We start from the raw sequence: 22091 nt of genomic DNA on the forward strand, positions 1-22091 counted from the left end.
ACAAATGTGAAAGCTGGAAACCATCCCCAGAAGAAGCCCTTCCTCCCCCAGAACAGCAAGCAACGGATGACGTCTTTACCTGGCCAGCTCCACTTTGGGTGCCCAGGCATCTTCCTGCAGCACCTGCAATTCACATATGCTCTATGGCGGCCTCTGCTTCCACAATCATGTTTGCCATCTTTGCCTTCCTCTTCTTGGTCTGAAGATGTGAGCAAAGGGAAGTCCCAGATGCTCGCCCAGAGGATCGCTATGTTGTGAAGGGGTTATATCCATGTATCCAGCTCCTTGCAGTAGGAGAACACTAAGGGCATATGTTAAAGTCTTGGCTTTGGTACAGTTGACTCAAACAACCATACTCTCCATGCCAAAGGCTCTGCAGACGGGGGATGTCATCACCTTGGAATTGGTAAGGGAAGTTCCTGCAAAGACGCTTCCGCCAGAATCTGTGTGTGTCCACGAGCTTCCCCCAGGTCCAGCTGGGATCACAGCTGAAAATGCCCAAAATATACTCGCTGAGCGCTAGATACCTACTTTAGGTGGCTCCAATTCTGATCCAGACTCTGGGTCTCACTAGTCTCAGTGTCATCATTAAGCTGATTGATTCTGGTTGGAATTTGGTGAACAGGCAAGTTAAAAAGAGAAAGTAATGGGGCCTGAGCCTGCATAGAAAGAAACCTGGCACGGTTCTGTGATGCTGTGGGAGGGTCACAGAGCTTTGAGAGAAGAAAAACGGCAAGAATAACGCAGAAAAATCCCCGTGGGTCCTTCCAAAGTGTTAACAGAGAGCAAATGTACAATACTCTTAATGGAATAAACTCTGTTGAACTCAACTTATCCTTAAAAAGTGTTGCAAATAACTGTAACCTAACAGAGGTGCTTTATACTAGTTCCGTGAAGTGTGACACAGACAATTAGTCTACTTTTGCTAAACAGGCACGGTTTTGACTGATGAGCAGGAGGAGTCAGAGCATGGAGGAAAAATGCGATCCTCTCCTCCCATGCCCATCTGCCTGTGGAAAAAGAGCTGTATGGATGATCTTGTCAGGAGGGAGCAGTAAACAATGAAAATGTGAACCCCACAGAACATGTCACAGGGAACTTCTGGTGACAAATAAGCACAGGAGTACGTTGGGATGTGTGTGTAGCAGAGAGCTGTGACCTCTAGCCCAGCTGCTGCTGGCTGGAAAAACATAAATTATTATTCAAAAGAACTAACTATTTAGGCTCATCAGTCATGTCTTCGTCTCCCTCCCAGCCAGCTCCCATTTGAGCATCAGAAAGTCATTCTAGTAAACAACAGCCCAGGTTTGGCTGCTGCTCAGCTCTCCTCCAAGCAGAGCTCCCAGAGGTACGTGGGAGTCACAAACAGTGCTACACGATGAGGATCATGACATGCCACCCATTCCTAACATCTCTGAGCTTCCACTCAGACAGAAACCAATTACAATTCTGCAACCTCCCACCGAGCAATGTCATTTGAAAGCCAACAAAGTTTTTCTTCTTTACCACTTTGCCTCACCCTCTCCACACGGAAGTCAGCCTTTGGAGGGGAGCAGGGAAGATTCAGCAGACAGTTCCAGTAGTAAATACAGTTTTTCCCTGGTTAATGTTACTGCAGTAATTGCACGGAAGGCTCACTTCTCCACCAGGACTTTGAACAACAGCCAAGACACAGAGCTGAAGTTAAGGCAGGGATTTATCAGGAAGGATTTCTTATGTAATTCTCACCTTCCAGGATCCTTACCAGCTCCTGCCTGCATGTTCTGCCAGTCCTGGAAATAACAGATGCTGGCTCCCGCTCTCCTTGACTCAGGGCTTCCTGACAGCTGGCAACCAGGTTTTCCTGTGCCTCTCAGTCCAAGACCGCCTGTGGTTAGCAGAACAGCCTTTTGCCACAAGAGTTTTCAGGAAGAGGAAAGACACTTGTAGAGATCAGAGCTAGGGTAGGTATCTGTTTTTCCTGGCACACTGAGAATTCACAATGCAGTATTTTCTTCCTCCGTTTATTTGATTAGATAATCAATCAATTAAGTTTGGTATGATGGCTTGAAACTGAACCAGTGATTTACACTGGAAATTAATCCCTCCATCTTTCCAGTGAAAGCATTCTCAGAGCAAGGTCTATGAAGCAAAACTAAATTCATAAATTAAATATGACTAAGATGCACTCACAGTCATTTTATGTTTATTCATTACAGGAATAGTTGTCTTGTCTTTCCCTGTTTATGATGGTAGGCTGCATCTCCAAATGAAGGATTGGAATTAAACATCAGCATCATCTTTTTCCATCAGTACTCAGTAGACTTTGCTCTTTGCCTTTTCACGAGGCTGAAGTTCCCAAAAGACAGCAACCACCAGCCAGGGCTGTTTGTTCCTTGTTGCTGCAGGAACAGCGATTCTAGGAAAGGAGCACTCTACAGGAGCTCAGCCAACACCCGAGTTACTGGATGGCCAGTCCTGCCTGATTACTCAAGCAGCAATCAAGAAATGCCAAAGAAAGTTCTCATAGAGGGACTTCTCCCCATCCATCCATCACACACTCACCACCCACTCTAATTACAAAGATACACATAATTCCCTGTTAGTACAGCATAACATGCAAAGCTTTCTGCAGAAACGTCTACTTGACCTTTTAAAGCTACTTCATAGAAGCAATGGGGAAATCAGTTCTCTTCCTTGTTTTACTAGAAAACAGTTTTGTTTTGCTCAAATTTTACCTAAAACATCGCTGCTGAGGACAGTCCATGCTCAGAAAACTCAACCCCAGTCAGGAAACTGACTTAGGAAACCCCACTTAGGAAACTATTGAAAGAACCATCGCTGTCATACATGTTATGTTAGTACTCCTGCCACGCTAGTAAAAGCTGAAGAGACAGACCGGTGCACATGGTGTGTGCAGAGGGGTAGCCTGCAGCACCTTAATTGTCATGGTGAGGCACTGAACACTCCGGGACTTACTGGGGTGCAGGGGAGCCCTCAACTTCCGTGACTCCCCCTCCCTGGCTTCTATGAATTAGTACCGGAATGCTCCACAGTTTTTCTTTCCTCCCCTAAAGTAATTTTCTCTATTTTATGCACATGAAGTACTAAACCCAAACATGCACACACACAAAGCTCCCCATCTACACACTGAACCTGCCTTTGATTGGCTGTCTACCATGATTTATTTTATTAATAAAGACACCCCTCTTCACTGGGAAGAGCTTTCCTTAGAAAGCAGACAAATGTTTTTAATAAGAACTAAAAGACGGACATCTTCTTCCTCCTCCCCCTTGTACTCTCTTCCGGACTTGAATCAAGACACCAAAACTCATCTTGATGAAAGAAAACCCTGGTTTAAAGCTTGACCAAGCAACCAAGCCCCACAGGCCAGATGTATGCCCTAATGAATTATTCTGCTAATGATATCAGAAGAAAGTTAATTTCACTAGCAGCTGAGGAAGTGTCAGGCAATCACTTTACCATCTAGTCTTTCCTCCTGGTGATTCTCTAAAGAAATCAAAGCTACACAGAAACTGGCTGCCATGTAACTAGTTTTCCAATACCCTTAAACTTGGGGACAATTACCTCTCCTCATCACCAAAAAACTTAACATGCCTAAAAGAGTGGAAGGAGCGGTGAAGGATGGCTCAGTGGCAATTCTTCAGTGAGACAGCACATAAAATGTACTATTTCTTCATTATTAAGATTTACATATCAGTGGTTGCATATAAACATCCGCTGTGGAGTTGCTCAGGTAACGGCATTAATACAGACTGTGCATTGTTATTATTCACAGAAATTGCAATACCTCCAAGAATTCAAGCTGAAAGTTCTGTTGCAGTTTGTGCTGCTTGACTCCCAAGATACCTGGAGCCTTGCCTTATCGCGCTTGCTTATAATAAGGCAAGATTTACTGCTTGTTTTTATGTCATACTTAAAACTGAAACCTGATCCTTGGCTAAAAGATTCTGGGAATTTAACAGTTTCTCTTTCCAGTCACTGACGATCTTTGCCCATCTCTTAAGAGCTTTGTTTTGGTTTCTTTTCCTAGAACCAGGCTTCAGCATATCTCTCACTTCATATAAAGGCAACTTAGTTACCAGAACATGCTCACTTCTTAAGACATCTCAGTGGAGATTTCTCATTACCACACTCATTCTTTGCCGGAACTTTTTTTTTTAAGAAGTTTAAAAACCATGATGCTTCTGAAGTTTCCCCCAGTCACTACCACATTCTCCTTTTTAAGTTAAAGGTGTCTACACAGGGTGCCCATAAGCAGAGCGTAGCTCTCAAGTCACACCAGAGAACAGAGTCAAGCCCAACTTTGAGCAGAGGGTTTTTTCTGCTGCCACGGGGGTTACATCGTCTTCACTCAGGGCAGCAATCTCCACCATTTCTCTGCTTGTTTTAGCATCATCACAGCCAGAAAATTCAGCTAGAACGTCAGAAAGAAAACTGCGCCTCTTCTTCTCCAGCCTCTCACAGCCCTTTCTGGAATAAAGGGCCTTTCTTACTCAGTTTTTTAATATCAAAAAATATAAATTAACCTCTATTATAATACAATTTTAAATATACGACAAGCACAACATTTACACTGAAACAACTCTGCAATGCAACCTGCAACTGTGCAAAACCAGTGGATCTGGATCAACTACAGAACCTCTCCTCATTCTTACATTCTTTCTTGAACGTGCCCCATGGGGTGCAGGGCTTTTGTTCTAGGTTCTTTCCCTAGCACTGTCCGGTCTGTCGCTAACTTCTGCTCCGATTGTTTTCTTCCCTCTTGCTTTACAGAGTGGTCACACAGCTCCTCAGAGCAGCACGATGCACGTATGTCCATTCTTTTCCCTCCCCAGACTGAAGGAAAAGAAAGGCAAAAAGAACAGAGAAAGCCACTAGCCTATACTCAGGACACCAGGACTTTAAGAGCTGCAGTGCCACGATGCAGCAAGCCTGCACAGAGGCAGCAAAGTATTACCTTCATGACTGGCTGAGCAAAATACTTCGCACTCCAGTCACAAAACCCCGTCTGCACTGTGGCCGAGATGAAACTTTTGTGTCCGACGGTATCATCGGCATCATCAGTAGTCTGTCCGGAAAGAGAACAGGAGATTAACCCACGTCCCTCCCATTCACGTGGGCAAGATGCACACACAGTAATACCCAGATCGCCTTCAACACGTCACCGGGTAGAAAAAAGCTCAAACACATTGCCAAGGATATGAAATTTTTTACATCAAGCTTTAAGATCACTGTCATTACATTAACTCTTTGGAAATGTGCAGATTCCCTCATTTGCCCAGCACAAGACATAATCAGGCTACTGTATGAATCAGGGCTGAAGCATCAGTGTATCATCAAAATGAAGTCCCAGGATGAGTTTTCTCCTGGTCTCCCCAGTATCTGGCATGAGAAACAGTGAAGATGATTCAGGATAAAGCACAGCTGGACACAGCTCCAGATCAAGGGCGTATATGCATTGAGTATCTGTTATGAAGCACAAGACATGCAAAAAGAAAATGGAAAGACCACTCTCTTCAAACAGGTTTCGGCATTTTTTCAGAAATGAGATCCAAGCTAGTGCTGCCGTTCCCATGAGAAGTGAACGTGTTCCTGCTAAGGCTGCAACATTTTTTTTTGTAATCACACAGAAGACTTGACTCTCCACCTCCGGTAGCTTCTGTGAGACCACTCATTAAAGAAAGGCAGAAATGTCAATTTAAGCAATGACCAGTTACTTCTCAGTAGTCAGAACATCTGAAAGCTGTCCCTTGGACTGCAAGGCACACACCTCACCGCTTCAGATGGGAGAATCCTTCCTTTATACAGTACCAGGAGGGAGAAAGGGAGAGTCAATGTCCTCCCCCATCACGCTCTGTGCATTAGTACAGGCAGCAGAGCATACCTGCTGCCTTTTCAGTTTCCTCCCATCCACCGAGACAGCACCAGAAAAATCCTGGTAATGCACTGAAGTCGAGGGAGAAGTAGACACAAAATTATTGCCAGATGGCCGAGTCCTGAAGAACGCTGGCCATTGATAAGTAATAGTTTCTATCTTCACGTGATGGCCACAAGCATGTCCCAGTGTGCTTGGACTCAGCCATATTCATCTGACATGACTCATCCAAAGTCATCTGAAGGTGAAATCGGAATCCTTTGTGCATGCTAAAATCTGACTGATTGCTCTACTTGGCACCACATCAGTCCTTCATGCTTCTGTAAATGCAAAAATGCCCAGTACCTGATGACTGTCTTTAGAATGCTAAAATGCATGCAAAACCCTGTTGGCTTGCTTGCATGCCAAAAAGAGGAGTCACTGCCATTCCTCCCAGAGGCCCTCCCAGCTCTTAACTGACCAGCTCTCTTCCAGCAGGGTGACCTGTAATGAGCTTTGGTCTTCCTAGTAATAGCCTGGGCTCACGACCTCCCTTCTGTGTAGTGAAGAGGGGCTGCCAAGCATGGAGTGGGTATGGGGTGGTGGAAAGAAGGTGAATATTCCAGTGCAGAAGCACCTATCGGTCTCTTGAGAGAAATGCCAGTTTATATGTTAAAGGAAGAAGAATCTCCCCTTTTTCCTCCTCAGTCCCTGCTTTGCTGAGGTTGGAGAAAAAGCATCTGAGGGTCACAGATCTGACTCTGCATTATCAGTCAGGCAGACAAATGGTTATGCAGGAAGCAGCAATCAACTCTGATTAAACACTTCTTAGTAGCAGAAGTGAATAATGCCCTATCAAAAGCTAAAAAACAAAATTTATCCTGAAGAAAAAAAATTAATCAATTTTTATTTTACTGGTTAGAGGAAGCCAATCTGGAGTTAAGAGCAGCTAGAGGCAAACAACAGAGATGTAGAAATAAAACGCAAAGAACAATGTGTAACAAAACCCAGCGGAGCAGGGAAGTAGCCAGGTCTGAAATGCACATCTTGTTACCTGTTCTGGCCCTTTGTCAAACATTTTTCTTGTCCTGGGGAATTGGTGGGAGTGGGGAGTATATTGAACCCCCATGTTGCCGACATTGGCAGGTCTTACAGATGCGATGTCCCGACTGACTGGCTGTTTTGTCACATCGTTTGTCAGGCTGGAGCTGCTTGTACTAGTGGTTGGAGGTGACCCTCTAAAGGTCAAAAAAAGAGGGAAAGGATTTTGGTATCACTGGACATGAGACTCTCGCATTTGAACTACGTTACTTTTATTTGTTTCTTTCTTGTAAGATTTATACTTCACTGCTGTGCTTCCTCTACAAAAACAAAAGAACACCCCCATCCCCCATCCCCTCTAAAAGACATACAAACCCCAAAACAAGAGTGAACCTTGACTGCACCAACTCCAGATTGAGGATAAGAAAATTAACATTTTGGGAACCTGCAGGTCCACCAGTCACATGCCCACAGGTGACGGTGCCTGACCCAAGGCACGCTGACTAGCCATTAATACAATGGCTCATGGGGAGACTGGAAGTCCTGTTGGCCCACAGAAAAGCATTTTAATTTACATGTAAACTGAGATCTTTCTTATTGCACAGTTATATTATACTACCAGAAACATTAAAAAACCCATCACTGTGCAGTTCTGGGCCCTTCATTTCGACTGTGAATCTCACTGCTGCACACCGATTATGGGGCTGCTAGGTCTAAAGCCTGGTGTTTTCTCTTGGAGAGCAGCTTTTGGGAAATAACCAAATTTTCAAATCCTAGCATTGCCCATACCATTATCTCAATTCCACTGCAGTTTAGGCATTGCTTGTTGATCATCAGATAACCCTGACTTTTATCAGCTGAAAGCGCAGAAAATACAGACTAGACTTCAACGGGAAATTTGGATACCATACAGGTCAGACAGAGTGCATCAGTAAAATCAGAAGTTAGCTCTTCCTTTCAATTCATCTTTAGATAATCAGTGCAGCTCCTTAGTCTTTATCCTAAAGAGAAATCCAGGAGGAAATTCCCACCTTTTCCCAGAGCTTTTGTTTCTGAACACCTTGCCAGTGCTAAAACTAGAAGCTAACTGGGACGGCTGCTTGAGCGGTGACTGGCAGGGAGCACCTAAACCCACTATGGGGAAAGTGCTAGAAAGTGCTAGAAAGCAACGTTGGAGCTTACCCCACTTGGTGGATGTGCATGCCCTTGTTGGTGGGACTGGCAGGGGCAGACTGAGTCAGCGAGGAGGTGTCGAGGATGCGCTGGGGGCGAGCATTTACTGTTGCCTAGAGAAAAAACACAGCAGAGTCCTGAACAGCCAAGACTGCAGAACACCAGCCGCAGTTGTTTATTATCTAATACAATTGCACACCTGGGGTTAAATGAAGTTAAGCTCTCTATCAGTGTGCGTGTGGGTGTTTAAAAATGTACATGAAAAAAGCCCCGTGCAGTTCCCAACACATAAGATGATTTTACTACCTTTTTAGACAGAAGACACTTACCAGAAAGTACACTTCTCTCACTTACAGGGAAATGGCTTTGACTAACACACAAGCCTTTTCCCCAAATCAGTTACAGCCTACGACCTGTACCGGCACTTCGAAACAAGCTGCCACCAGGCAGGCAGAGAGCCCGGGGGTTCCCCTCAGCAACGAGGCTTTCCCTCCCACCTTGCAACAGAGGACTGCGATTCGTACCATGACCATAATTCAAGCACACATTCTGACCCTGATTTTGTGTTCGAGTCAGAACTCTCCTCATAAATCCAGCAGCTGCCTGAAACTACCTCCCATTGCTGCTCCATCTCCCCTAATGAGAGCTGAGCTTTTCTGCAGTGTGTTAGAGGATGCCCTTTCCAGCAGCACCACATCCGCTCTTACAGGGAAGGCATGGGATTTACACGGTTGGGTTGCTCCGACCTCTACAAAACACAGCCAGTTCTCCTGCGAAATGGTACCCTGGCTCTCAGCCACCAGCTAGAAGAGACCTGTTTCTGAAAGAGCCTGAGGAATTATTTTCCTTTCTCCTGGGGAAGGCCTCAAACGCAACCCAGGGGAAAGGCAGTGCACAGACAGCTACAGCACCGTCTCACGCTCCTCCAGGCTGAGCATGCTGCTTGTGCTGTGCAAACAAGCCTCCTCATCTTAAAAGGGAGAAGTCCTCCATTGCTTAAAGACTCCTTTCCTCCTCTTCCACACTACCCCACCTTTTGTGAAATATCTGAAATATCTTTGTATAAATATGTATTGAAAAAACTTTTAAAGGAAGCCCCCAACCAGCACAGAAAACCTGGAGGGACAAACACAGCTATCCCACAGGCAAGCTGACTTTTATCATTTCTTCAAACACTAAGAAAATCCACATCTCACAGCACAGGAGCCGAGCGGGGTTCTCAGGTGACAACACTAGGGCTTCTTTCCAGCTGAAACCAAGCTAAGCTGTCTGGAGCCCAGAGAGCTAACAAGCCTTTTATTAGTTAATGCCTTTTCAAGGCAGAACCAACAGCCATCATGAACAGCGCCTGCCGTGGCACTCAAAGCCCAAACATGTTTGCTGCAGAGAGAAATTTGAGGTGAGGAGACCCTGCCCTCTCCTTGCAGGAGCCAAAAGGCCCTTTAAGATGACCTGCACATCTCCCTTCCTCAGACGACCCAGCAAGGTTTTCACCTCCCTCGCTTGACAGAGTTCAAGCCCTTCTGACCATCGTTCGTTTGGCTCCAAAGTGCAGGAGCGACGATGACCATCACCGTACAGCACACCTACACTGCCACAAGTGCCAGACTGCTACGGGAAGGCAAGTGCCATGACCTCTAGTTAGCCTGGCCACCCCTGAGCCAGCCTCCTCGTACAAGAAAAGCTCATTTTATGTGTCATTTTCCTCCTTTTCATATGGGGGTGGGAGAGGTCCTAAAGGTCACTCATCTCTCCGTCACTCAGGAATGCAGTGGGGCTCCGGTGAGCAGACATTACTGTGCGGGGCTGGGACAGACAATCACACCATGAGAATGGAAAGAAAGCAGAAACAATTTAGCAACTAGTGACATATTATTCATAACTAATTTTAATTAGTCACAGAAGGCTCAGTTTTAACATTCTCACAGTCAGGTCTCTGTCACCTGAAATGGGTCAGGTCACCTTGTTTCACAGCAGAGGGACAAGGTCAGCTAGCGATAATTTGCTGAAGGGGTACGGAGAGAGATGAGTGTGGCAGGCAGCCTTCATTTTCCAGGGAAAAATAAAAAAACCCAATTTCTTTTCTGAAGGCAGCAAGCAGTGTAATGCCACAGTTCAGTGATATGACAGTGTATTTTGCTGGAGGCAGCAGCTCCCCATTTCCTGGGGATTTGCTCCTCTGCCAGTCAAATCACCTCCTTTCAGGAGGGGAGATGGTAATTCATAATCTTGCAAATTGACTCCGGGTTAAAATGGAAAAAAAAAGCACACTGTCAGAATCTCATGCACAGAAAAGCCTGAAATGAGGAGTGATGTCGTGGAAGAATAACTCCTGGGATAATTCAGCCTTGAGCCTTCCATTAAAAACAGCTGGATGAAGCAACCTGGGAGGAAGCAAACTTTCCTTAGTTAACTGTGATTTCTATAAGTCTTAAAAGGCCAACATTGCTTCCTGGGTCCTTTTTGTTTGTTTTGGTACAGGCAAAAAGCATGTTTTGGTTTTTTTTAAAAAGATCAGGCTGGGAATTTGAGTTGTACCATGCCAATCTGCATCATAAATATAAATCACAACACCGCCACAATCTGTGTGAGAACTAGCAACGTCTAATCAGCCCATGAAATAAAACGGCATATTTCACATCCAGGAAGCAGGCACGTCTGTGCAACCTACTCAACGGCTGCTCAGAAAGACATCACCCTATTTAAAGACCACTGGAGTTCTTGTGTAGATCAAGATCTACATTCATGTCACTGTTAAAAAACCTGAATAGGATTGTCTTATTTGAAAATAAAAATCCTGCTTTAAATTCACGCAGTGCCTTGCAAATAACTATTTTACAGATGCAGACTCTTAAGCCGGACTTTTGCACAGCCACACAACTCACAGTACCGGTCCCACGTTTTACTGCGGGTGATTAAAAAGCATAGCAACATTGACTTCCTCTAAGCTCTCCAACCACACCAGTCGCAATGTGTTGTCCCCCAATCAGGGCAACTGAGTTACATGACTGACACCTGTCCGGTACAAAATGTGTTTAAAAATCATAAAGACTTAAAGCATAGAGTCTGGCAACATTTTGAGGCTAAATATTTAGTTCACCAAAAATGAAGGCGCAGTTCACCAATACCATCCAGAAGTATAAGCCCATGGCTAATCTGTTCTGGACTTTCAGCTAAAAAGCCCAACAGTAACAGGCGATGTCTTACAGACCGCAGCACTTTGTTCAGTTGTGTTAACGTAAGAAACAAGTTCTGCTGTCCAAGTTCCAAAATGAAGCCTCTTGTTCCTTTTACTTTGTATTGATTAGAACAAAAGGATTAAAGCCCTAGAACATTCAAGTGCTTTACTTCACCAGGAGCAGTATTTTTGTTTAGGCAAGAAAATCAACTTTTGTTTTTATTCCATGATAAAATTCAAACAACAAAATGGAAAATGCGTTGTTTGCACATACTCAGGAAGACCAAAGGGCCCGTGGGCAGCATCCAGGCTGATCCCTTTTACATCCAACAAAGCTTTGCTAGCACCAAGGAAAGATCTCAGGATACCGTTAGCAAAAATTTAATTGTTGCTAATTTGCATTACACATCAGACAACTCCAATAATCTGTCTGAGCTCACCCCAGCAGAGACATGGAGTTCAGGCTGTAAATCCTGGCAGCACTGCTCACAGTGGGAGCTTTGTCTATAATGAAATGAATAGAGGCCAGATCATAACCCAGCATCTGAAGCCTTAACTTCCATTTTGGTGGGCTATTAATACAGTTTTTTAAAAATAAATTTAAAAAAGCCTTATTAGAAGCCACCTAAGTCATGGTACTGGCAAAAGCAAAGCCCCCAGTATCACAAAGTGCGTGGCAGCTGACCCACTACATATGCAGCTGCCCAAACTGCTCGACAAATTGCATTTTTAAATACTTTCCTTACGGATCTTATGGCTAAGGCAAAGAAGAACAAATAAGTTTTGTTCACTGAAGCATCCCCAGATAAAAATCTTTGTAAATGGGAATGCTTCTTTTATTATTTTGCAAAACCATTTGAAAACCCATTGCCTTAGAAAGCCAGGGACAGAGCAGCTGTCTGAGACGCAGAGCATGAGATGCATGATACCCATCCACTTGAGCTTTTGGACTTCATTCAGTACCAGGAAATCTAGGTCCAAACTTGTCAGAATCAGCAAAGAATTTACTAAACCATAACATTCACTGTGGGTACCACAACCTAATGATCAAAATTCCTGCTGGCTAAGCAGACCCATAGCAGTGCCAGTGAAGACATCTGCAGGGCACAGCAGCATCTTTATTAATATTTATACATCTCTTTCCATTAGCAAGGGAGTAAGCCCTGAAAAAATATCTAAGACAGAAAAAGCAGTTCTGGTCCCTCTTTATATCCTTTTTAATCCCATAGTAGGAGTAACATTTTGTTTTGCAAAGAGCCTTCCAAAATACAAAACTGAAAAAGTTTCATGCATCTAGAGCAAAGAGAGGGAAATCTTTCACCTTTTCCTTTTCTTATTCACCTTAGTTTGGCATCTCCGGCCTGACGGTAATTTGTTGTACAGCTGAATCATCAGGGAAGAGCTGACCTCGTTGCCCCCAGTGTCAAAATAATTCTCTATCCCAAACCCCAGACTTTACCACTCCCTGACACATATACTTAAGACAAATGGAAGAGTTCAAATAAGTTACTCTCTTCTCAATAGAAAATCAGATTTTAAAGCAAGAAATCTCTAAGGCATTAAAATGGTAGTGCACAATACTGGCATCTCTTACTGCAACTTTAGTTCAGAAGCCTAAGTCTGGAGATTTAGGATTATTGACTGGAAATCATCAGTAAGAGACATCTTGCATTGCAATGGCTCATGGTCTTGATGCTAGAGCAACTAGAAAGCACGTGGGAAGGACTGCGTTCAGACAGCTTTCTGACACCACCGACTGGGGCAGAAGGGGGAAGGCAGTTGGTGAGAAGATGTTCTGGGGTGGCCTGGTGCTTCGTTTCAGAAGGTGGAAGGTGAGGGTGCTTCTACAGCTCCCTAAGCTGGCAATTCTGAATCAGCAGTGATGGCAGCCTCCAGGGACATCTTGTCACCCTTGGAGGATGAAATGTGATGAGTATGGTGGTTTAGGCGGATTAGGCCTGGGTTGAAAAGGTGAGTAGTGGCAGGGGTGTCTGCATGCTGACTCACATGTACTAGTTCACCTGGATTGGAGAGCCGTTGTGGCTTCAGTCTGCAGGCCAGTCCCACTTGCATAATCTAAATCAGTTTGCAAACGGATAATTTAATGAAGTATATTTAAGGTTTCTCCCAGGGACTGATCTAGATAAGTAGACTTCTAAACAAGTCCTAAGTCTAAGGTTGGTACCTAATTTATATCCTAAAACAATCCCAGACCCTCCCCCATTCATTTATTTTACCTGATCAAAAGTTCATCTGAGTGTTTATCATTTTGAAACAGTAAATGCTCCTTCTGCAATAGATCCAGACAGAACTAGGACCACTTACCAGAGCCCTCCAATGGATCTATTCAGTTCAGTCTACCTACTCTTTGCCTAAGCATGAAAAAAATTAACATACAAAAGCCTCCAGACACAAACAAACACAGAAAGGCATACCTTGTAGGCAATACTGTTGAGAACTTTCATAGCCAAGTCAGAGACATCAGGATAGGGGTCGGCAGCTAGGTGAAGGAGTACTCTCCAAATTTGGGTATAAACACTGTTGAAACTCACACCTAAAATAATAAGAAACAAAACAAAAACTGAAGTCCCGCAGGACATGACAATCCATCAACTCAAACTCTTTGATCTTATGTGAGAAAATTCATTAGAACTCCAAACATCACAATGACATCTAAGAAAACATCAAGAGAAGAGCTCAAAAACACCCTACGTGGGCATTTTGCCTCCATTTTGTCTGTCTTTGTGAACTCCGCAAAGGCTTGTGAAATGAAAGTGGGAGAAGGAAAAATAAATGAAAGACTACCTAAATGAGCTTCAGCCAAACTGCTAGTTTTTTAGTCTCCTGAAGCAAATAATCCGAAAAGGCCAAATGGAAGACCAGATAATCTCTTTTGGAGTTCCTGAGCTAAAACACTAAACAGTATACAACCACAGTTACTGGCTTACATTTTTACGGTTATTTTTATTGCTGTTTTAAGCATTAATGCTCAGCTTGAATATTCAGGATTTTATATATTCTAAAAGTTTACTGAACAGCTACATGTTAAAAATGAAGCTTAAAACCTGTACCTTTGAGAAGCAGTAAGTCTAACTCAGTCTTTCCTATTGACATTTGTATCAATCCCTCAATTGCCAATTTGTTATTTAATAAGAATATCTGCCATTTGGTATTTCAGCAGAAGGGACTGACAGATTCAAAGTACAATCAAATTAATAAGCATTTGCAACAACTGACAAAATTCTGTGAACATTTTATTTTGCTGCTTTTAGGCGTATCTTTAATTTGTTATTCTTTCTCCTAACCCTCACAACGTCTAATAGTTGCAACACCGTTGTTTGGGAGTTGAGCCATTTGGACAATATTAAAGCGGTTGTACTAACAAAAAAAGGAACTAAAATAAGGATTTCAGATGAGTCACAATCAATGGTAAATGACAGATCAAGCTGTTACTGCATTTCCTTTCATGTTTCTGGAGGCACCTAAATATAAAGTGTTGTTAGGAAGAAAGGGTTCCTTGGTCAGCAAGCAGCTTCTCACCTTGCATAGCTGCTAAACCCGGTACTCAAACCAACAGAAAATAGACTTGGACAGTCCAGTTTTGAACTTTGGCTGAAGATGGCAAGTAGCGCACGGTAATAAGCTTCATGAGTATGCACGCTGCTCTTCATATGCTTGCTTGTCTGCATTAGCCAAGGGAATCTTTCTTCTGCCAGAAAAATTCCCCAGCATGCGAGAAAGAATTCTGCAAAACGCAAAGGCAATAACCTAATTCCATCCATTTGACCAGGAAAGAAAAGCGTCTTTTACTCCGCTGACATCGAAAGGATTTTCCAAGTGGCGCCTACTTACAGAGTTTCACATAGAAACCTCACAAATATTTTTGACAGCAACACTTGGACAGTGCTGCCCATTTGCTGGGGGTTACCTATACCACAGACTCCCATAGCCAATCCTGTCATGATACAGTACAGTCAAAGGCCACTGATTTGTCATATTTGGTTTATGCCAGCTAAGGATAGAGCCCAAGACACAAAAATCAAGGAACATGTGAGCACGGCGTGCGGGAGTTGAGCAGAACTGACTTAGAGCGGTGCAGATCCAAGTTCAAGTTTTGGCTTTGGCCATAAAAGGCAAAAGTTGTTGTCTTTTTCAGAAGCTCTTGTGTCCATGTTTAAAATAAAGAAAATGTCAACATACAATAAAGTAACTCTCTGCTCAGAAGAGGGTTAGGCCTCTCAACCATAAGGGATGGTGATACAATGCTCGTCTGTCTTCCCCCGACTTCTGGCCATTTAGGTTTTATTTTTGCAATTGCCATGTTCATCCTGGAAGCTTCTATTACCAGGGAAATAAAAAGGGGAGGGGGAAGGAGAAAGAGAAATAGAGGGAGAGAGACAAAGTGCTACAAGCTGTGGGAGGAAAAAAAGCCTAGCCACTGAAGCAGCTAGCCAGGTAATGTCATCTGAGGTCTGCTCAGAGCTCTACCTCCTACATTTGGTCCTGTGCTAGTAGTTACATAAGGACCGATGGGAAATTTGAATGGCTTGATTTCTTTTAAAGCCCTTAAAAGACAGTAAAAGGAAAGGGAGAGAAAGCAGTGTGAGAGGGTACCCATCAGTTTTTCCAGTGACTCTGATAACCACGTCACTCATGACGCAGTCACGAAGAAAAAACCCGACGACATTTTTAATACATCTAAGCATCATAAAAAAAAAAAAAAAATTTAAAACAGAACTGCGCCAGTGCAATTCCTCATTCACTCAGCAGCCTTTGAAAAGAACAGAGGGAATTTCTACAAAAGCATCTCAGGCTCAGAGCTGGTGCTTGAAGGACTGGTCCTTTTTTCTGCCATCCTCCCCCCGCCCATGTTAGTGTTGTTCATTGCACTGATTCAATCGAGTGACAAATCTGACATAGCTTCTTGTGAAAACCTGAGCACCGGAGTCAGTGGGATAATGGAAGGCAGCAGAGGTGGCAGGAGGAACAGCAGCTTGATTTCATGTAATGGACTGAAATGCAAAAAATATCCACGAGATGCAAACAAAGAGCCGAGCAAGGGGGACGTGGTGTTAATCTAAGCAGACAGCTCTGTAATTAGTCAGACTGATTCAAAGCCAGTTAAATGGACCTTGCAGTATAGATTTATGTTTACAAAATTATTCCTCTCTGCTAAGAATGTCAAAAATAAATTGCCTGCTTTTACTGACGACTTTGATTTTCTTTGCATATGCATAACTCCTAGTTCAATTTTACAGCAAGCATCATGTAATGGCCCTGAGGAAGGGACCTGGCTGAGGTCCTGCAGCTGGAGCACTGAGTACACAAAGGGTAGAACCACGTTGGAGGCAAAAAAGAATGCTAAAGTTTTTATTTATTCTTTTTATTTTGCCAGGCTTTGACAGGGTTTCTTTCTAATCCCCTGTAAAAATCACTGCAGTGATTTTAAGCCTTGGTCTCCAGAAGAAGGTGCAGTCCACTCCCCACCCAACACAGCAGCAAAAACTGACCAATAACTGAACCGGCGCTGCTGCACGCCTTGGCCCGGAGACAGCTCTTGCGCCTGCACATCCCACCTGCAGGGAAAGGCGAATTTCAGGCTAGCACGCAATGAAACATACAGCTGAAACATTTCAGACTGAACAGTACCTGAGGACTCGGGTATCTGCTTCCCATCAACGCTAATCCCACGTGCTTTATAAATGTGTATCCCACAAGTCTCTCCTCTTCCCGTGAGTGACACAGAAGGTCCTGTGAGAGCTACTCGGAGGAAGAGAACATCTGAAATCCTGATTGCTCTCTGAACTCTACTTTGACAAGTGCGGACGGCAGCCTGTTCCCTAGAGGAACAGCAAATCAGTGTTTCTTGCACAGACGTGACAGCCTGCAAGCTGGTGTCTTTGCACAGGGCCATGCAAAGGGGTTCCTGCACAATCCAACCCGACGGCAATTCAAATGGCAAAGCACGATGTTTTTAATGTTTCAACAGAAATTAGAAGCAGCTAATTAGGAAAAAGTACGTTCCCTCAGAGCAGGTTCTTCCCTGGGACCAGGGCTGTCATAGCCAACACGAAAGCAGCCCTCCACGACCAGCCCATGCCACATCTCCTTACCTTTATGGAGAATGTGAACGAAGCCAGGGCAAATAATGGTATGTCAAGGGGCGGGGGAATAAAACCAAAAAATCCAACCATGTTGCTCTGTTTCCAGCTATCACACACTTGACACTTCTCTCCCCATCCTGGTTTCCCCACTGCCTCAGCAACACCCCACAACTGGTTTCCAGCTTACTGAGCTATACAGTAGTGTCCCGGGCCACTGCGTTAGGCTCCTCCATCTCGCACGTTGGGTAATTAGTATGAACTGACAGGAAACCTCTACATCAAGCTTCCATTTCCAAAAACCACTCAGATCCCTGTATTTTGCTACTATGCAAGTTACTATTTACAAATACTGCTGGTTGACCGGTTACTTCTCATCATGACTGTACATTTAAATATACTGCCTTGTCCCAACACTCACTCACTCTCTTATTTGCTGCAGTTCACTGTCCACCTACATCTCGCTTTCCTCATCCTCACTGCAGGAACCTCCTGCTGCATTACTTTGAGGTAGCTCGTCAGAACGGACCCTGTGACATGGCAAACAGTTTTCTGCCCCCAGCCTCTCCTGCTGGAAAAGAGAACTATTCCCCAGCACTTCATCACTCCAAGATTTATTTTCCTCCTTCTTTGATCATTCCTTAATATAATCTTTCCAGTGATGCTCTCTGCAGGACAAAGACTTTAATCAGGCAGTTTGAATATGAATAATCAGCCTCAAGGTATGCAAAACTCCCATCTTCATTCTTTCCCTTTTCCTACCTTAAAACCAAACTAAACTAAAAAATTTCCAGGACACCAAGATTAATGACTAGCTGTATGGGAAATGTAGCAAGGCTTAGCTTCCCATCCAAACTGATGTCTTTGTTGACTAACCAAAAACTGCCTCTTGCCAGCTTGAAAATGTGGGCCAGAAATAAATGTCTCTTCTGGTAACAGGACTGTCTGGCCAAGGAACAGTCTGCCAGAAAACAGCACACCTAGACTAAAAGTACACGCTGCATTTGGGGGGGGCGCAACACGGGGGCATTTGGCCTATAGTTAGCTAGGAAGATGTTTGTAAAATGGCACAAGAAAGGATGGAGAGGTTTTCCTCAAGTTTATGGGAAGAAATACATCGTATGGTGCCGCACTGCCAGTAAAGTGGATAGACTGATCCAGAATAATCCCTCTAGCACCATGTTCCTAAAATCGCAAGAGGGGAAGAAAGCCCTGAACATCAGTGAATCAACCTAGGGAATGCAGAGTACAGAACACAGAATTAAACTGTGGTTGAAAATTTCTACTTTTATTATTACAGACTAGATTTCTGCTTTGGTTTGATTCTACCCATGTGCCCAAAGAATCCTTTTTACTGCTCTGCCTGTCTCAAATATTTGGCAGAGTCATCACTGTGGAGCCAAATCACCATTACTTCTTCCAAAGTACAGAGAGTAAAGCAAAACATTTCTTCAGTCAAGACAAGTCTATCACCCAGGTGGACTCCTCTCCGAGTTACCCTGCCCTGGCTAGCAGTGTACAAGTATTTTATAGCAAACTAAAACTTTAAAGAAAGGGGTTAATCTGAGCCCGGGCTGGCTGCGCAGCAGCCGCAGCGCTACTGAGGGTGGCTGGAGCTGACGGCATTTTGAAAACTCTTTCCTTGGGGAGCAGGAGAGAGCAAGCTGGAGGATGGTGATTCTTCAGCAGAGATGAAAAAAGCCTAGCTTTCAGCAGGCAAATGCTGAAGGTAATGGGATTCTGTGTGAGTTATGAATTTTAAACACTTCTATAAGCTCTGTCGTTTCCAGCTGGATATAAGCTCTTCCGACTGAATAGGAATGAGGGAGGCTTTGGAGAGCTGCTCTTTTTGTTTTCCTAGGTCTCCCTCACTCACCTCCAGCTCATTTCTAGATTCTTTTCCAACTGTTCTGTAAAGCTCTTGTGAGACATGCCCAAGCCATCAAGCAGACACCAGTATGCACCAGTGGAAATGAGGAAAATTCAAGTTCTTGCTTAAGGTGGAGAGAAGTTTCCTAATATTCCTGTCATGCTTTAGAAGATCCAATTTCATTACCTACAATCAAAAGCAAATGAATTTATCAAGTTTCTAATGAATACATGGTTTTAAACTGCCACAGGGGCTTAAAACTTGCAATCCCAGAATGTTTCAACTCAGGAAAGCCAAATCACCATTAGTTCTTCCAGAAAATAGAGTAGAGCAAAAAGTTTCTTCACGTCAAGACAAGTCTATCACCCAGGTGGACTCCTGAGTTATACCAGTCTTTTTTCACTGATTTTTGAAGGCTAGAAAAGTATGGGCACATTCACTGATTGCAAGAAAACATAACATAGAGACTTCCCTCAGCATTCCTCTGCTGCACGATGCCTCCCCAGCATCCTGGAGGGAGGCCATTCCAAACGCCAGGTCCTTTTGCATGTTGTCTGTGGTATCATCCCCAAATGGTTTAGATTGTTTGAAAAACTACAGCTAGTTTAAAGCAATGCTACTGCAGCAAACAGACATGACTGGGAAAGTTACTTGAAAAACAACCGACTTGAACTAGCTTAATATAAACATTCCAGTTTTGCTCTAGAAAAGAAATGCAAATAATCCTTTCCACACAGATCAGCCATGCACTGCATAATTACAAGCGAAATTTCCTTTCCCTTCTGTGCTACAGCACTTTCCAGAGTTCTGTGCATTACCCAGAGAGTCAGACGCCAGGACAGAAAAGGACTGTTGAGCAGTGTTAGAAAGTCCAGTGCTGTTACTGATGTTACAGCTGCTTATCTGGGAGGAAATAATGGAGAGGGGATTGGAGGCAGTGGGATCAGCTGTGGAACTTTTTGCACAACAGCAGATTTCTATGAAATGCTCAGTCTTTTTGCTTTTAAGACACAGCCTGGAATTTCTTCTTTTTCATGTCCTATTTTAACAATGCACATATAAACCTGCATAGGAAATCAGCTAGGTAAGGCTTCCTTGGCTGAGTAACACACTAAAGTGGCTGTGCTGGACAGAAATACAAGCCACATGAAAAATAACCAGAGGAAGCAGTTAGTGCCAGTGTGCCCAGCTGCTATGTCCATGGGATGGGGAGTCCTTGCTTTCATTCTCTAGCCAATGAAACTGAAGTGGAGGTGAAATTCCTGTATGTGCTACATTTTTGTGCTCAAATTCCTAACAGGACTGCTGTCCATCACAGAGAACCGTACATCTGGAGCCAACAGGTCTCATTTCCAGTCCCCCCATCAGAGCAGGAGGGACTCTGCTCTGCCTATAACCTGACCGAACACAAGAGTAGCATTTCTGGTGTTATAAGAAATTTTGTTGGATTAAGACCTAGCAGGAGCTAAGATCCAAGCTCTCCACAAAAGCTAGTGCAAGCATGTGAAGAAAGGCACCACCAAAGGAAGCGTAGAAGAATCTTTACTCACCTATTAGTGAATTCAGGGAAGAGTAAGAGCTGACTCGTCTCATCTTGTCAATAGTCTCAAATGACAGGATATACTCTTCATTCTCAGGGCTGCCCAAGGTGCTGCTGGCGCTGCTGCTGGTGCTGAGATTCCCAGGAGAAAACGCAACAGAGCTTCCAGCTGCCAAAAGAAAAGGGGGCAGAAGCTGAAAGAAGAACTGGTGAGAAAACAATTTCTGCCCAGGTGTAACAGCCCTTCGCTAAATCCTACAACACTCGATGAAAGTGTAGGCAAATCCACAATGTCTTTTAAACACTGAATGTTTAAATACAGAGTAAGCATCAAGGGGTCAGAAATTATTCAGTTAAAATCCATGTATGTTAGGAAGTTGGAAGGCACCTTTTTAGTCCCTGAACACTCAGAAAAATCAATACTAATGACTAAAACATTGAAACTAATTATGAGGGGCTTCTCAGCTAAGCCCTCGGAGCTGGCAGCTGGATAATCTGGGCTAAAATGTTAGTTTCAGCTCATGTTGTTTAGCATGTGGTATCTCCTAGCTTGCAGGAGAAGGGAGAGAAAGAAGAGGCAAAGAGAAATGTAAGAATTTTAAAATGTCTCTTACATTCTTCATTCAGGCTGAGGTTCTGCAAGGACTTGTTCAGGTTCCTAGCTGTGGTAACTGCTCGGATGTTACCGTAAGAGCTGACGGACCGCAGCCTCGGTGTACATGGACCATCTCGCACTGGTGTCAAACTTCCACCCTCTGTGGATGCAAAATTTAGCAATTATAGATGTAACCAAAGCAGTAATTTCCCAGAAAATATATAATTAAAATACTACCAATATGAACGGAATTTAGACATTGCCCCTTAGGCTAAAACAGAATGAGGCATGACAAAGGATCCTCTGTGCACATAATCAGCAAGGACCATGTGTCTCTGCTGTTTAGGCTGTGATTTTGTTACATCCAATAAAACCAGGTGAGCCGAACCTTGCCAGTGCCTGCGGACTATGCAGAGAGGCATGACAACTCTTCTCTCCAGGTCGATGCTGGGCCACTGCCCAGACATTGTGCTAGGACACGCTGCTACAGCAGACGCCATTTAGTAGGCAGCATTTGCAGGCTTCTGTCTGCTTCTGCTCATTAAAAATATGGTAAATTTTCTCATTATAGAGAGTTATGAAACTTCTGGTTTCCCAACCAAACTTCAAGCCAACGGCCCATTGGTGGGCCAATGCTTCCAGTGTATCCTACTTACAAATACTTCATCATCCTTTTGGATAAAGCAAAGCACTACACAAACTGCACGTAATACTGGCTTCCTGCAGCAAAAAGGAC

At 43.9% G+C, this 22091-nt stretch overlaps 1 protein-coding gene across 2 annotated transcripts in view; it reads right to left on the reverse strand.

Moving 5' to 3' along the window:
• Window positions 1-22091, reverse strand: part of RPTOR (regulatory associated protein of MTOR complex 1) — a 166609-nt gene that overhangs the window by 30119 nt on the left and 114399 nt on the right. For both annotated transcript variants that reach the window (XM_064467458.1, XM_064467457.1), the window contains exons 19-24: window positions 21375-21515; window positions 20771-20929; window positions 13685-13803; window positions 8081-8184; window positions 6912-7095; window positions 4961-5071 (exon numbers count right to left, since the gene is read on the reverse strand). In XM_064467458.1, coding sequence (XP_064323528.1) covers window positions 4961-5071; window positions 6912-7095; window positions 8081-8184; window positions 13685-13803; window positions 20771-20929; window positions 21375-21515 — 818 coding nt within the window. The remainder of the gene's footprint in view (window positions 1-4960; window positions 5072-6911; window positions 7096-8080; window positions 8185-13684; window positions 13804-20770; window positions 20930-21374; window positions 21516-22091) is intronic.

The sequence above is a fragment of the Phalacrocorax carbo genome, chromosome 16, assembly GCF_963921805.1.
Source record: "Phalacrocorax carbo chromosome 16, bPhaCar2.1, whole genome shotgun sequence".
In the NCBI taxonomy this organism is placed as follows: Eukaryota; Metazoa; Chordata; class Aves; order Suliformes; family Phalacrocoracidae; genus Phalacrocorax; species Phalacrocorax carbo.